This window comes from Peromyscus californicus, unplaced genomic scaffold (assembly GCF_007827085.1).
Source record: "Peromyscus californicus insignis strain IS unplaced genomic scaffold, ASM782708v3 Scaffold_16__1_contigs__length_79575227, whole genome shotgun sequence".
In the NCBI taxonomy this organism is placed as follows: domain Eukaryota; kingdom Metazoa; phylum Chordata; class Mammalia; order Rodentia; family Cricetidae; genus Peromyscus; species Peromyscus californicus.
The window spans coordinates 31373488-31384314 of NW_026294458.1; the positions used below are offsets into that span (position 1 = coordinate 31373488).

The following is a 10827-nucleotide window of genomic DNA, read 5'->3' on the forward strand; positions in this document are numbered from 1 at the left end:
GACTAAACGTGTGAGCTATCACACCCAGATAAGGTGTGTGACTCAGGAAACCTTATTGTGGAGGATTGTTTTGTGAGTATCGGCCATAGATTTAATTCAATCTTCCATCCAATTAGATTACTGCTATTTAGAGTGGGTGTGGTCTCTAGGAAGTATATAAGCACACTCCAGGGACCAGCCAGGTTCATTCTTCTCTAGACCAGACAGAGTGTGTTGCCATACCTTCTGGCTCCTAGACTGCTCCATCATTGTCACCCACACATTGAGGATCACTCCACAGAGCTGAGTTAACATTGTTGTGACCCCAGCAGACACTGCTGAGAACAGAGTCTATTCCGTGGGAAAATGGAGTCAGACATCTCACAAGCCTTCCAGGAAGAACTCACCTGCTTCATCTGCCTGAGCTGCCTGACAGAGCCAGTCACCATAAGCTGTGGCCACAGCTTCTGTCGAGCCTGCCTCCAGCTTTCCTGGGAGGACACCCAACTTCCAGTCCACTGCCCTATGTGTCGGGAACCATGCCAACAGAAGGAAATGAGAACCAACGTTGTTCTGAAAAAGCTGGTGTCCATTGCCAGACAAGCCAGGCTCATGAAGGACCTGAGCTCTGAGGAGCATAAGTGTGTGACCCACAAGGAGACAAAGAGGATCTTCTGTGTTGAGAGCAGGATCTTCCTCTGTCAACTCTGCTCTAACTCCCATGAGCACAGAGGTCACAGACATTGTTCCATTGAGGCAGCAGCTGACCATCAAATGGAAAGAGTTCTGAAGCAGATGGCATCTTTATGGGAGAAGATCCAGGAAAATCAAGAGAATATCGAGGCAGAGAAGAGAACAACAACTTTGTGGATGGACCATGTGACTCTGCGGGAAGAAATGATCAGGACCGCGTATAGGGAGCTGCATCCATTCCTCTGTAAAGAGGAAGAGAAACATATCGAGTGCATGAGAAAGGAAGGCCAACGTGTTTTAGAGAAACTGAGGAAGAGTGAGGCCATGATGATCCAAAAGAGCAAAGAACTAAGAGATATGTATCAGGAGCTGATGGCAATGTCCCAGGAGCCATATGTGGTACTTCTCCAGGGTTTGGATGACATGGTCAGAAGGAGTGAGTCAATGCAACTGAGCATGCCCCAGGGTATGCAACCTGAACTCAGTGCCCTACCCATCACTGGACTGACTGAAAGGTTCAAGCACATCCAGGTGCTCGTTTTCTTTGACAACGTAACCACATTCCATTACAGGATGAACCTATTTAATGTCTTGAGAGAATTTAGCTTCGGACATCACCGTAAGGATACATCTGTGGATTCTGTTGGATGCTATTTGGCTTCCTGGGGATCCTTGAGCTTCAACTCAGGGAAATATTACTGGGAGGTGGATTTGCAGGAGTCTGGGGACTGGGCTGTAGGGGTCTGTAGGGATTCCTGGTTAAAGAATACAAACCAAATGATTGACGATGAGGGTGCCTTTCTTCTTGTGTGTGTGAAGGAGGGTAATCATTACAGTCTCCTCACCACATTCCCAGTCTTCCGGCACTATATAGAGAGGCCACTGGGCCGGATTGGGGTGCTCCTTGATTGTGACGATGGATGCTTAAGTTTCGTGAATGTTGCCAAGAGTTCCCTCATATATAAGTATCCCCAAGGCATGTTCAAAAACCCTGTCCAGCCTTTCTTCTCCAGTGGTCATGAAGGGAGAGGCTTTAATCCAGCACATTAGTGTTTTTGTAAATATTTCCTACTGTACTGTTATCTCTTTTATTTCTATTAAATAATAAAATACTAAAAAATGGAAAAAATTGGTTGTTTCTTTCTTTACAGACACTGTATTTGAGTGCATGTCTAAAACAGGGTTCACTGTGGAGCGATCACTGGCCTATACTAGGCCTCTGGTTACTAGAAACAGTTGTATAGCTTGAGCTATTTGGGGGGGGGGGGTAGTGGGATCAGGATCCATTCCTGGTGCATGAGTGGGCTTTTTGAAGTCATGTGCCTAAGGTGTGACACCTTTTGCTTCCTTGGTTCAGACGGGAGGGCCTTGGACCTGCCACAACTGAATGTATCATGCTCTGCTGAATCGTCATGGGAGAGCTTAAAATGGAGGGGATGGGAATGAGGGGTGCTCATTGGTGGGCAAGGCTGTGGTTGGGGGAGAGTGAGAAGGGCTGATCTGTGGTTGGTATGTAAAATGGATCGAAAAATTCTTAATAAAAATAATAAAAGAACAAATAAAAGAGGGTAGAGAGACATAGCCTGCATTTTTAGTAATGTTACTCCACATTTTCTAGTTTTTGTTGTTTGTTTTGTTGAGACACAGTCACACTATGTCTTCTTGGCGTTACTGGTACTCACTCATATGTAGGCCTCAAACTCAAAGATGTCCACCCGCCTCTGCCAGAGGAGTGCTGGGATTAAAAGCTTGCACCACCCGATCCAGTACAATATGAGTTGATATTTATAACTACCTTTTCCTCTTCCTTTTCTCTGAAATTGAATATTTGACCCTGGCTGAATATTAACAAAATGCCTAGCTATTCTAATAATGTTTAAAATTCTTACAATATTATAATAATATAAATGCTATGGTAGCACTTTAAGAAGAAATAAAGAAATATAATGAATGATTTTGGTATTTAATAAAGAACCCATCCCAAGAGAAAAACCCATCACAGGAAAATATTCTGTGGAATATTATTTGAAGATATGTTCCATTTGTTTAAGCTGTGTAATATTTGTTTAATGATGCAAAAATGTGTTGCTTTTGTTTAACTCTGAGATTCTGTGTTCCTTTGCCTGTCTATTATACCTGATTGGTCTAATAAAGAACTGAATGGCCAAAAGCTAGTTAAGAGAGGGATAGCTGGGGCTGCCAGTCAGAGAAAATAAATAGAGGGAGAATATGAGAAGAGAAAGGTTGTGAGAAAAGAAGAAAGGAAGGATGATGCTGAGGAGCAGCCACCCACCCATCCAGCCACACAGCCAGAAGCAGAGTAAGAGGTAAAAAAAATTTATATGAAAACAGAAAAATGTAAAAGCCCAGCAGCAAAAGGTAGACTGTCTAATTTAAGATAAAAAAAAAAAAAGCTGCTTTTCAACAAGCCCAGCTAAGGCCGGGCATTCATAAGGAAGTATATTCCTCCATATGATTATTTTGGAGCTGGGTGGCATGCCCTGGAAAGTGTAAAGAAAAAAAGGAAAAAACTCCAGTATATTAAAAAGCTCTAATAAATAATGATAAAGTATTTATTAAGTATGTACAAAGCACAGATCCCATCTCATATATTCTGCATGATGTATTTCAAGCAATAGATGAATGAACAAAGCATTAGGAACTGAAATTAAAGAATATTTCTCTATAAAATAAGGAAGTTACTAGGCACAAATGATGGTTGTATGCATTTGTACATGTTTGGGCAAGTGTGTGCACATGTGTGCAGTTGCTTATGACATGCTTGTGCTTGCATACATACAGTAGAAACTGATGCTAGATTCTTCTCTAGTTGTCCTCCACCTTAGTTTTTGACAAAGAACTTCAAATTCAGCCTAGAAATGTTCATTGACCACTGCCTGGTAGTGAACTCCAAATACCTTCCTATGGCTGACTCCTAGTGCTGAGACTGCATACAGAAACCACAGTGCCTCATGCTCTGGGTGCTCAGAATCCAACTCATGTCCTGATGCTTGAACAAGCATTTTACTGACCAGTCCTTCTCTTTAGACCCTAGATGTTACTTTTTAACAACCTGGTGTCTAAGCATTTAAATATATGAGTCTATGGGGGGTGGACATTCTGATTCAATCAACCAAACTATTGGTGAGCTTGCGCTATCTACTTTTGTATAGTTTAGAAACCCTTACACAGGAAATGATGTAGTGATATATTGTGTACTCAAATAACCTTGCTGGGGATCAGAGGACAGATCCAGCCACTAGATTAGACATTTAGGCCAGACATTGGTGACACACAACTTAATGCTATCATTTGAGAGGCAGAGATCCATCTAGATCTCTGTGAGTTGAAGACCACCCAGGAAACAGAGCCAGGCAGTGGTGGCACATACCTTTAATCCTATCTAGATATTTGTGAGTTCAAGCCTGTACTTGAAACAGAGCCAGGCAGTGGTGGCACATAACTTTAATCCCAGTACTGGGAAGCAATGAGGCCTTTAATTCCAAGAAGTGATGTCAGGGCACAAAAAGATATGTAAGGTGTGAGGAATCAGGAACTCATGCTCTTGAGGCTGAGGATTTCATAGAGGTAACAACATGACTGGTTTGTTCTGTTTCTCTCATCTTTGAACAGTCACCCCAATATCTGGCTCTGGGTTTTCTATTAAGAAGACGGTTTAGCAATTAATGATACAGAACAGAATACCCAAAAGACAAAATGGACCATTCATTCTTTCTAATTTATAGCGGTTAGTTTACAGTTTTCATTCCACAAACCAACCTCTGGATAAATAAACTGATAAGTCAATAGTGAAAGGGCTCTTATGGGATGGCATAAATATGGAGCAAGTACCCTCAAACAATATTATACCCTCAACTCTACAGGCTAATGGTTTGGGATAAGTAGATGTGGGGCACAGAGAAAATGATGACACAGGATTCTCACAGGGCCATGGCAGGGGTCTTTGTTTGTATTTTGGTTTGTATTTGGTTACTTGATTTTGAGTTGGGGTTCCAATAGGTGTCCTGGGGTAGTTTGAATTTGTGATGGTCCTGCTTCAGTCTCTCATGTAATTGGTCCTCATAATAACTACTTTGATAATGAGTATGTGTATTATCAAATGAGAAGGGTTTCTTTCCTGGCCCCACCTATTCTGTTCTCTTCCCCACCACACCATGCTCTCTAGAAAGCAGATTTCTCAGACTGGCCTGACCTACTACAGTCGCCTTCAATTCTCGGGTTTTATTGCCTGCTATCACCTTTTGGTGACTATAGTAAGCTCTCCTGCCTCATAGTGTTTGATATTTCTATCCTGAATTTTTAATTTGCTTTTTATTTGTTGTTTCATTGGTGTAGGAAACCAGCAAGTATCTAAACATACCCATAGAAAGTAACACATGCCTAAAAAGGAAACCATGTTTGATATTTAAGAGACTGTGCTCTACTCTAAGTGAAGAGGCAACGTGGACATCAAGTTCAAACTCCCAAATGAGATCCTCATAATTATTATTATTACCACTTCTACTAATATTATTATTATTATTAATGTTGTTGTTGTTATGAGATACATTCTCCTGTATCCCAGGCTGTTCTTCTACTCAATCTCTAGTTAAGAGTGAACCTTAATGTCGGGCTCTGCCTCCTGAGTAGCAGAATTATAGGCATGTGACACAACACCAGATTATCTGTGATACTGAAGATGGGACCCAGGGCCTAGTACATTCTAAGCAAGTACTCTGCAAACTGAGAAATAGCTCTTTCCCTTTTTTTTCCTTTTCAAAAATGGGACCACAAAATATAGGTTATCTGGGAATCAAGTTTTAAGTGATGCTGGTCTTGAACTTCTGATGCTAATGCTTCCATTTCCAAAATGATTAAACTTTCTAAAAGTAATTTGAACATAGTATACCCTTTTAAATAATAGATTATAAAGATTGAATGTACTTTGGGGCTGGAGGATCAAGTTCTTTTGGGAGAGTGAGTGCCTGGTATCTAAGGCAGGATTTCAATGAGGAAGCAACAGAAACTCATATTGGACCCATTTTACTTGGTGATTAATATTTTCTGTAAGGATCAGAAGAGTAAGAAATCATAAAGCAAAGGCAATGATGTTCCAAAAACATAAAATGCAGAAAAAGTCTCCTGGTAAACTCAATGGAATAGACCAATTATTTAAAGTCAAGGGTTTGATATTCTGCCATTGATAAAAATAGCCAAGCAGCTTACCAGTTATCCACATGCCTACTTAAAAACCCTGTGTTTAGTTAGGCCAGGCCTTGGTGGCACATTCATTTAGTCACAACACTCAGGAGTTAGGAGTATGTCTGTGAGGTCCAGGGCAGTATGGTCTATACAGTGAGTTCCAGGACAGCCAGAATTGTTACACAGAGAAAACCTGTCTTGGAAAAAACAAAGAAAGAAAAACAAAAGAATGAAAAACAAAAGAAAAAAAACACAAAGCAACAAACAAAAACCTGGGTTAAAGTAGGAGTATGTCAGCAATCCACTGTAGATGGTCCACAGTATTTTTCTAGGATCATACTGTAATTGTTTCTACCTGAAACATTGATAATGTCCTCAAAACACAGAACACTGAAAATAGATCCATACCTATGACCTTGCATAAAATTCAACTGCATGTGGATCAAACACATCAACATAAAACCACATACACTGAACCTAATAAAATAGAATGTGTGGAACAGTCTTGAATTGGTAGGCACAGAAAAGGATTTCTAAACATAACAACAGTAGTACAGTCCCTAAAAGAAACAATTAATAAATGGAACCTCATGGAATTGAAAAGCATCTGTTTGGCAATGGACACCATCACAAGGACAAAGTGACAACCTACAGAAGGGGAAAAGTTTTTTGCCAACTACACACACTATAGATGGATGATATCTTAAGTAAGTAAAGAACTCAAAAAACTGGACATCAAGAAAGCAATGTACTCAGTTAAAAATGGAGTATAGTGCTAAACAGAGAATTCAGGAAAGTGAAAAAACAACCTCCACTTCAGGATGCCTTCATCCTGTACCCACACTTCCTAATCCTCAGACTCCCAAAATGAAGATCAGAGAGCTCTGATACAGCTTAGCTCACACCCCAAATGTTCACTTCAATGAAGGAAATCATTTGCCTTTTTGGCCCTGGTATTCTCAAAGGCAGTTTTTAAATGACTTCTATGATCCTATCTACTAGGGTTAAGGCATTCTAGGATCTGGCAATGACTTTGGAGGCAAAGGAAATTGCCTAAGGGGAAACAGTAGGCTCCATCTCTTGGTCTCCTATCATGTAACACCTGCGATTGGAGGGATTTTAATTCAAACACAGGAAAGATGCTACAGTGAAGACAGACCATGAATAAAATCACACTTGGTGACTTCATCTGTAGGATTCCTCCCAGTTCAGTTTGGTATGATCCTTATCTGAACAATATTTCTAGCTACAAGCCTCAAAAAAACTTTACATACAGGACATCTTCATTAGTCTAAGATTTATTAAGTTACATTTAATTTTTATGTCTTCCTCATGCTCATTTTATACAATCCTTGGAATACATCTTAACCTACTCATTATGATTCCTCGAGCTCTCTAATTACTAAACATATCTCAATGTCAACAACTGGCTTGACACATAAATCCAACAAAACGTCCTTTACCTGCCAGTCCTCTTAATAGTTAACCCAAAAGGTAGGGTCCTACACCAGCGAAGGACTGACCTTGCCACTGAGAACAAGAGCAAGAAGAGAAATAGCAAAGACGAAAGAGTTTCCTTCCTCCATGTCCTTTATACAGGCTGCCAACACAAGGTACAGCCAAGATTTAAGATGAATTCTCACATCTTAAAACATCTGACTTTAGGTGGGGCTTAATAATTTCAATGATTCAATAAAGAAAATTCCCTCAGAACAAAAATCATTGCTTCTTAGGTTTTTGTTCATTAAACATGTTTTTTTTTCCTTATCACAGTTTTTTGTTTGTTTGTTTGTTTGTTTTTCTATTTTTTTCTAGACAGGGTTTCTCTGTTTAGCTTTGGAGCCTGTCTTGGAACTCATTCTGTAGTCCGGGTTCACCTGAAACTCTCAGAGACATGCCTGCCTCTTCCTCCTGAGTTTTAAGAATAAAGGGGTGTGCCAGCATCTGCTAGCTTCTAAATGTATTTTTTTATAAAGCAAGAAGGAAAGAACAGAAAGGTGAGTGGGTAGAAAAAGGGATGAATCTTGAAGAAATTGCAGTTGTGGTAATATGATAAACATGTGTGGAAGTAAATTTCAAGGAATTATTAGGAATTTTTTAATGTTGATATTTACTAAAATCACAGATTGATATCATTAACTGTTAAATTGCAAAAGGTAAACTGAAATTAGAAGCACATCACAAAATATTTAGAAACAGTGAACTATTGTAGTAAAATTGCTCTTTATTTTTTTTTTAATACAAGTTCTCACTGTATATTCCAGGCAGGCCTTGAACTAAAACTCCTGCTGCCTCAACATTCCATTCCCTAAGGCTCTAGGACTAAACGTGTGAGCTATCACACCCAGATAAGGTGTGTGACTCAGGAAACCTTATTGTGGAGGATTGTTTTGTGAGTATCGGCCATAGATTTAATTCAATCTTCCATCCAATTAGATTACTGCTATTTAGAGTGGGTGTGGTCTCTAGGGAGTATATAAGCACACTCCAGGGGCCAGCCAGGTTCATTCTTCTCTAGACCAGACAGAGTGTGTTGCCATACCTTCTGGCTCCTAGACTGCTCCATCATTGTCACCCACACATTGAGGATCACTCCACAGAGCCGAGCTAACATTGTTGTGACCCCAGCAGACACTGCTGAGAACAGAGTCTATTCCGTGGGAAAATGGAGTCAGACATCTCACAAGCCTTCCAGGAAGAACTCACCTGCTTCATCTGCCTGAGCTGCCTGACAGAGCCAGTCACCATAAGCTGTGGCCACAGCTTCTGTCGAGCCTGCCTCCAGCTTTCCTGGGAGGACACCCATCCTCCCGTCCACTGCCCTATGTGTCGGGAACCATGCCAACAGAAGGAAATGAGAACCAACGTTGTTCTGAAGAAGCTGGTGTCCATTGCCAGACAAGCCAGCCTCCTGAAGGACCTGAGCTCTGAGGAGCATAAGTGTGTGACCCACAAGGAGACAAAGAGGATCTTCTGTGTTGAGAGCAGGCTCTTCCTCTGTCAACTCTGCTCTAACTCCCATGAGCACAGAGGTCACAGACATTGTCCCATTGAGGCAGCAGCTGACCACCAATTGGAAAGAGTTCTGAAGCAGATGGCATCTTTATGGGAGAAGATTCAAGAAAATCAAGAGAATATCGAGGCAGAGAACAGAACAACAACTTTGTGCATGGAATATGTGAATCTGATTGAAGTAATCATCAGGACCGCGTATAGGGAGCTGCATCCATTCCTCTGTAAAGAGGAAGAGAAACATATCGAGTGCATGAGAAAGGAAGGCCAACATGTTTTAGAGAAACTGAGGAAGAGTGAGGCCATGATGATCCAAAAGAGCAAAGAACTAAGAGATATGTATCAGGAGCTGATGGCAATGTCCCAGGAGCCATATGTGGTACTTCTCCAGGGTTTGGATGACATGGTCAGAAGGAGTGAGTCAATGCAACTGAGCATGCCCCAGGGTATGCAACCTGAACTCAGTGCCCTACCCATCACTGGACTGACTGAAAGGTTCAAGCACATCCAGGTGCACATTTTCTTTGACAATGTAACCACATTCCATTACAAGATGAACCTATTTAATGTCTTGAGAGAATTTAGCTTCGGACATCACCGTAAGGATACATCTGTGGATTCTGTTGGATGCTATTTGGCTTCCTGGGGATCCTTGAGCTTCAACTCAGGGAAATATTACTGGGAGGTGGATTTGCAGGAGTCTGGGGACTGGGCTGTAGGGGTCTGTAGGGATTCCTGGTTAAAGAATACAAACCAAATGATTGACGATGAGGGTGCCTTTCTTCTTGTGTGTGTGAAGGAGGGTAATCATTACAGTCTCCTCACCACATTCCCAGTCTTCCGGCACTATATAGAGAGGCCACTGGGCCGGATTGGGGTGCTCCTTGATTGTGACGATGGATGCTTAAGTTTCGTGAATGTTGCCAAGAGTTCCCTCATATATAAGTATCCCCAAGGCATGTTCAAAAACCCTGTCCAGCCTTTCTTCTCCAGTGGTCATGAAGGGAGAGGCTTTAATCCAGCACATTAGTGTTTTTGTAAATATTTCCTACTGTACTGTTATCTCTTTTATTTCTATTAAATAATAAAATATTAAAAAATGGAAAAAATTGGTTCTTTCTTACAGACACTGTATTTGAGTGCATGTTTTGAACAGGGTTCACTCTGGAGTGATCACTGGCCTAGAATAGGCCTCTTGTTACTGTAAACAGTTGTTTAGCTTGAGCTATTTGGGGAGGGGGGCACCCAGGTAGTGGGATCAGGATCCATTCCTGGTGCATGAGTAGGCATTTTGGAGCCATGTGCCTAAGGTGTGACACCTTTGCTTCCTTGGTTCAGAGGGTAGGGCCTTGGACCTGCCTCAACTGAATGTACCATGCTCTGCTGAATCCCCATGGGAGAGCTTAAAATGGAGGGGGTGGGAATGATTGGTGGTTTGGGGGGAAGGCTGTGGTTGGGGAAGTGTGAAGAGGGCTGATCTGTGGTTGGTATATAAAATGAATAGAAAAATTCTTAATAAAAATAATAAAAGAAAAACTAAAAGGGTGTACAGAGACATAGCCCACATTTCTAATAATGTTACTCCATAGTTTCTAGTTTTTGTAGTTTTTTTTTGTTGAGACATGGTCACACAATGTCCTCTTGGCTTTACTGGTACTCACTCATATGTAGGCCTCAAACTCAAAGATGTCCACCTGCCTCTGCCAGAGGAGTGCTGGGATTGAAAGCTTGCACCACCCAATCCAGTACAATCTGAGTTGATATTTATAACCTTTTCCTCTTCCTTTTCTCTGAAGTTGAATATTTGACCCAGGCTGAATATTGACCAAATGCCTGGCTATTCTAATAATGTTTAAAATTCTGACAATGTTATACTAATATAAATGGTATGATAGCACTTTAAGAAGAAATAAAGGAATCTAATGCATGACTTTGGTATTT

General features: G+C 41.0%; 2 protein-coding genes across 2 annotated transcripts; both read left to right on the forward strand.

Moving 5' to 3' along the window:
- Nucleotides 1-345: 345 nt before the first annotated feature.
- Nucleotides 346-1722, forward strand: LOC128111705 (tripartite motif-containing protein 43-like). The gene has a single exon (XM_052739923.1). The coding sequence runs from the start codon at nucleotides 346-348 to the stop codon at nucleotides 1720-1722; it is 1377 nt and encodes a 458-aa protein (XP_052595883.1).
- A 6817-nt stretch (nucleotides 1723-8539) lies between these two features.
- On the forward strand, nucleotides 8540-9916 carry LOC128111706 (tripartite motif-containing protein 43B-like). The gene has a single exon (XM_052739924.1). The coding sequence runs from the start codon at nucleotides 8540-8542 to the stop codon at nucleotides 9914-9916; it is 1377 nt and encodes a 458-aa protein (XP_052595884.1).
- Nucleotides 9917-10827: the final 911 nt, after the last annotated feature.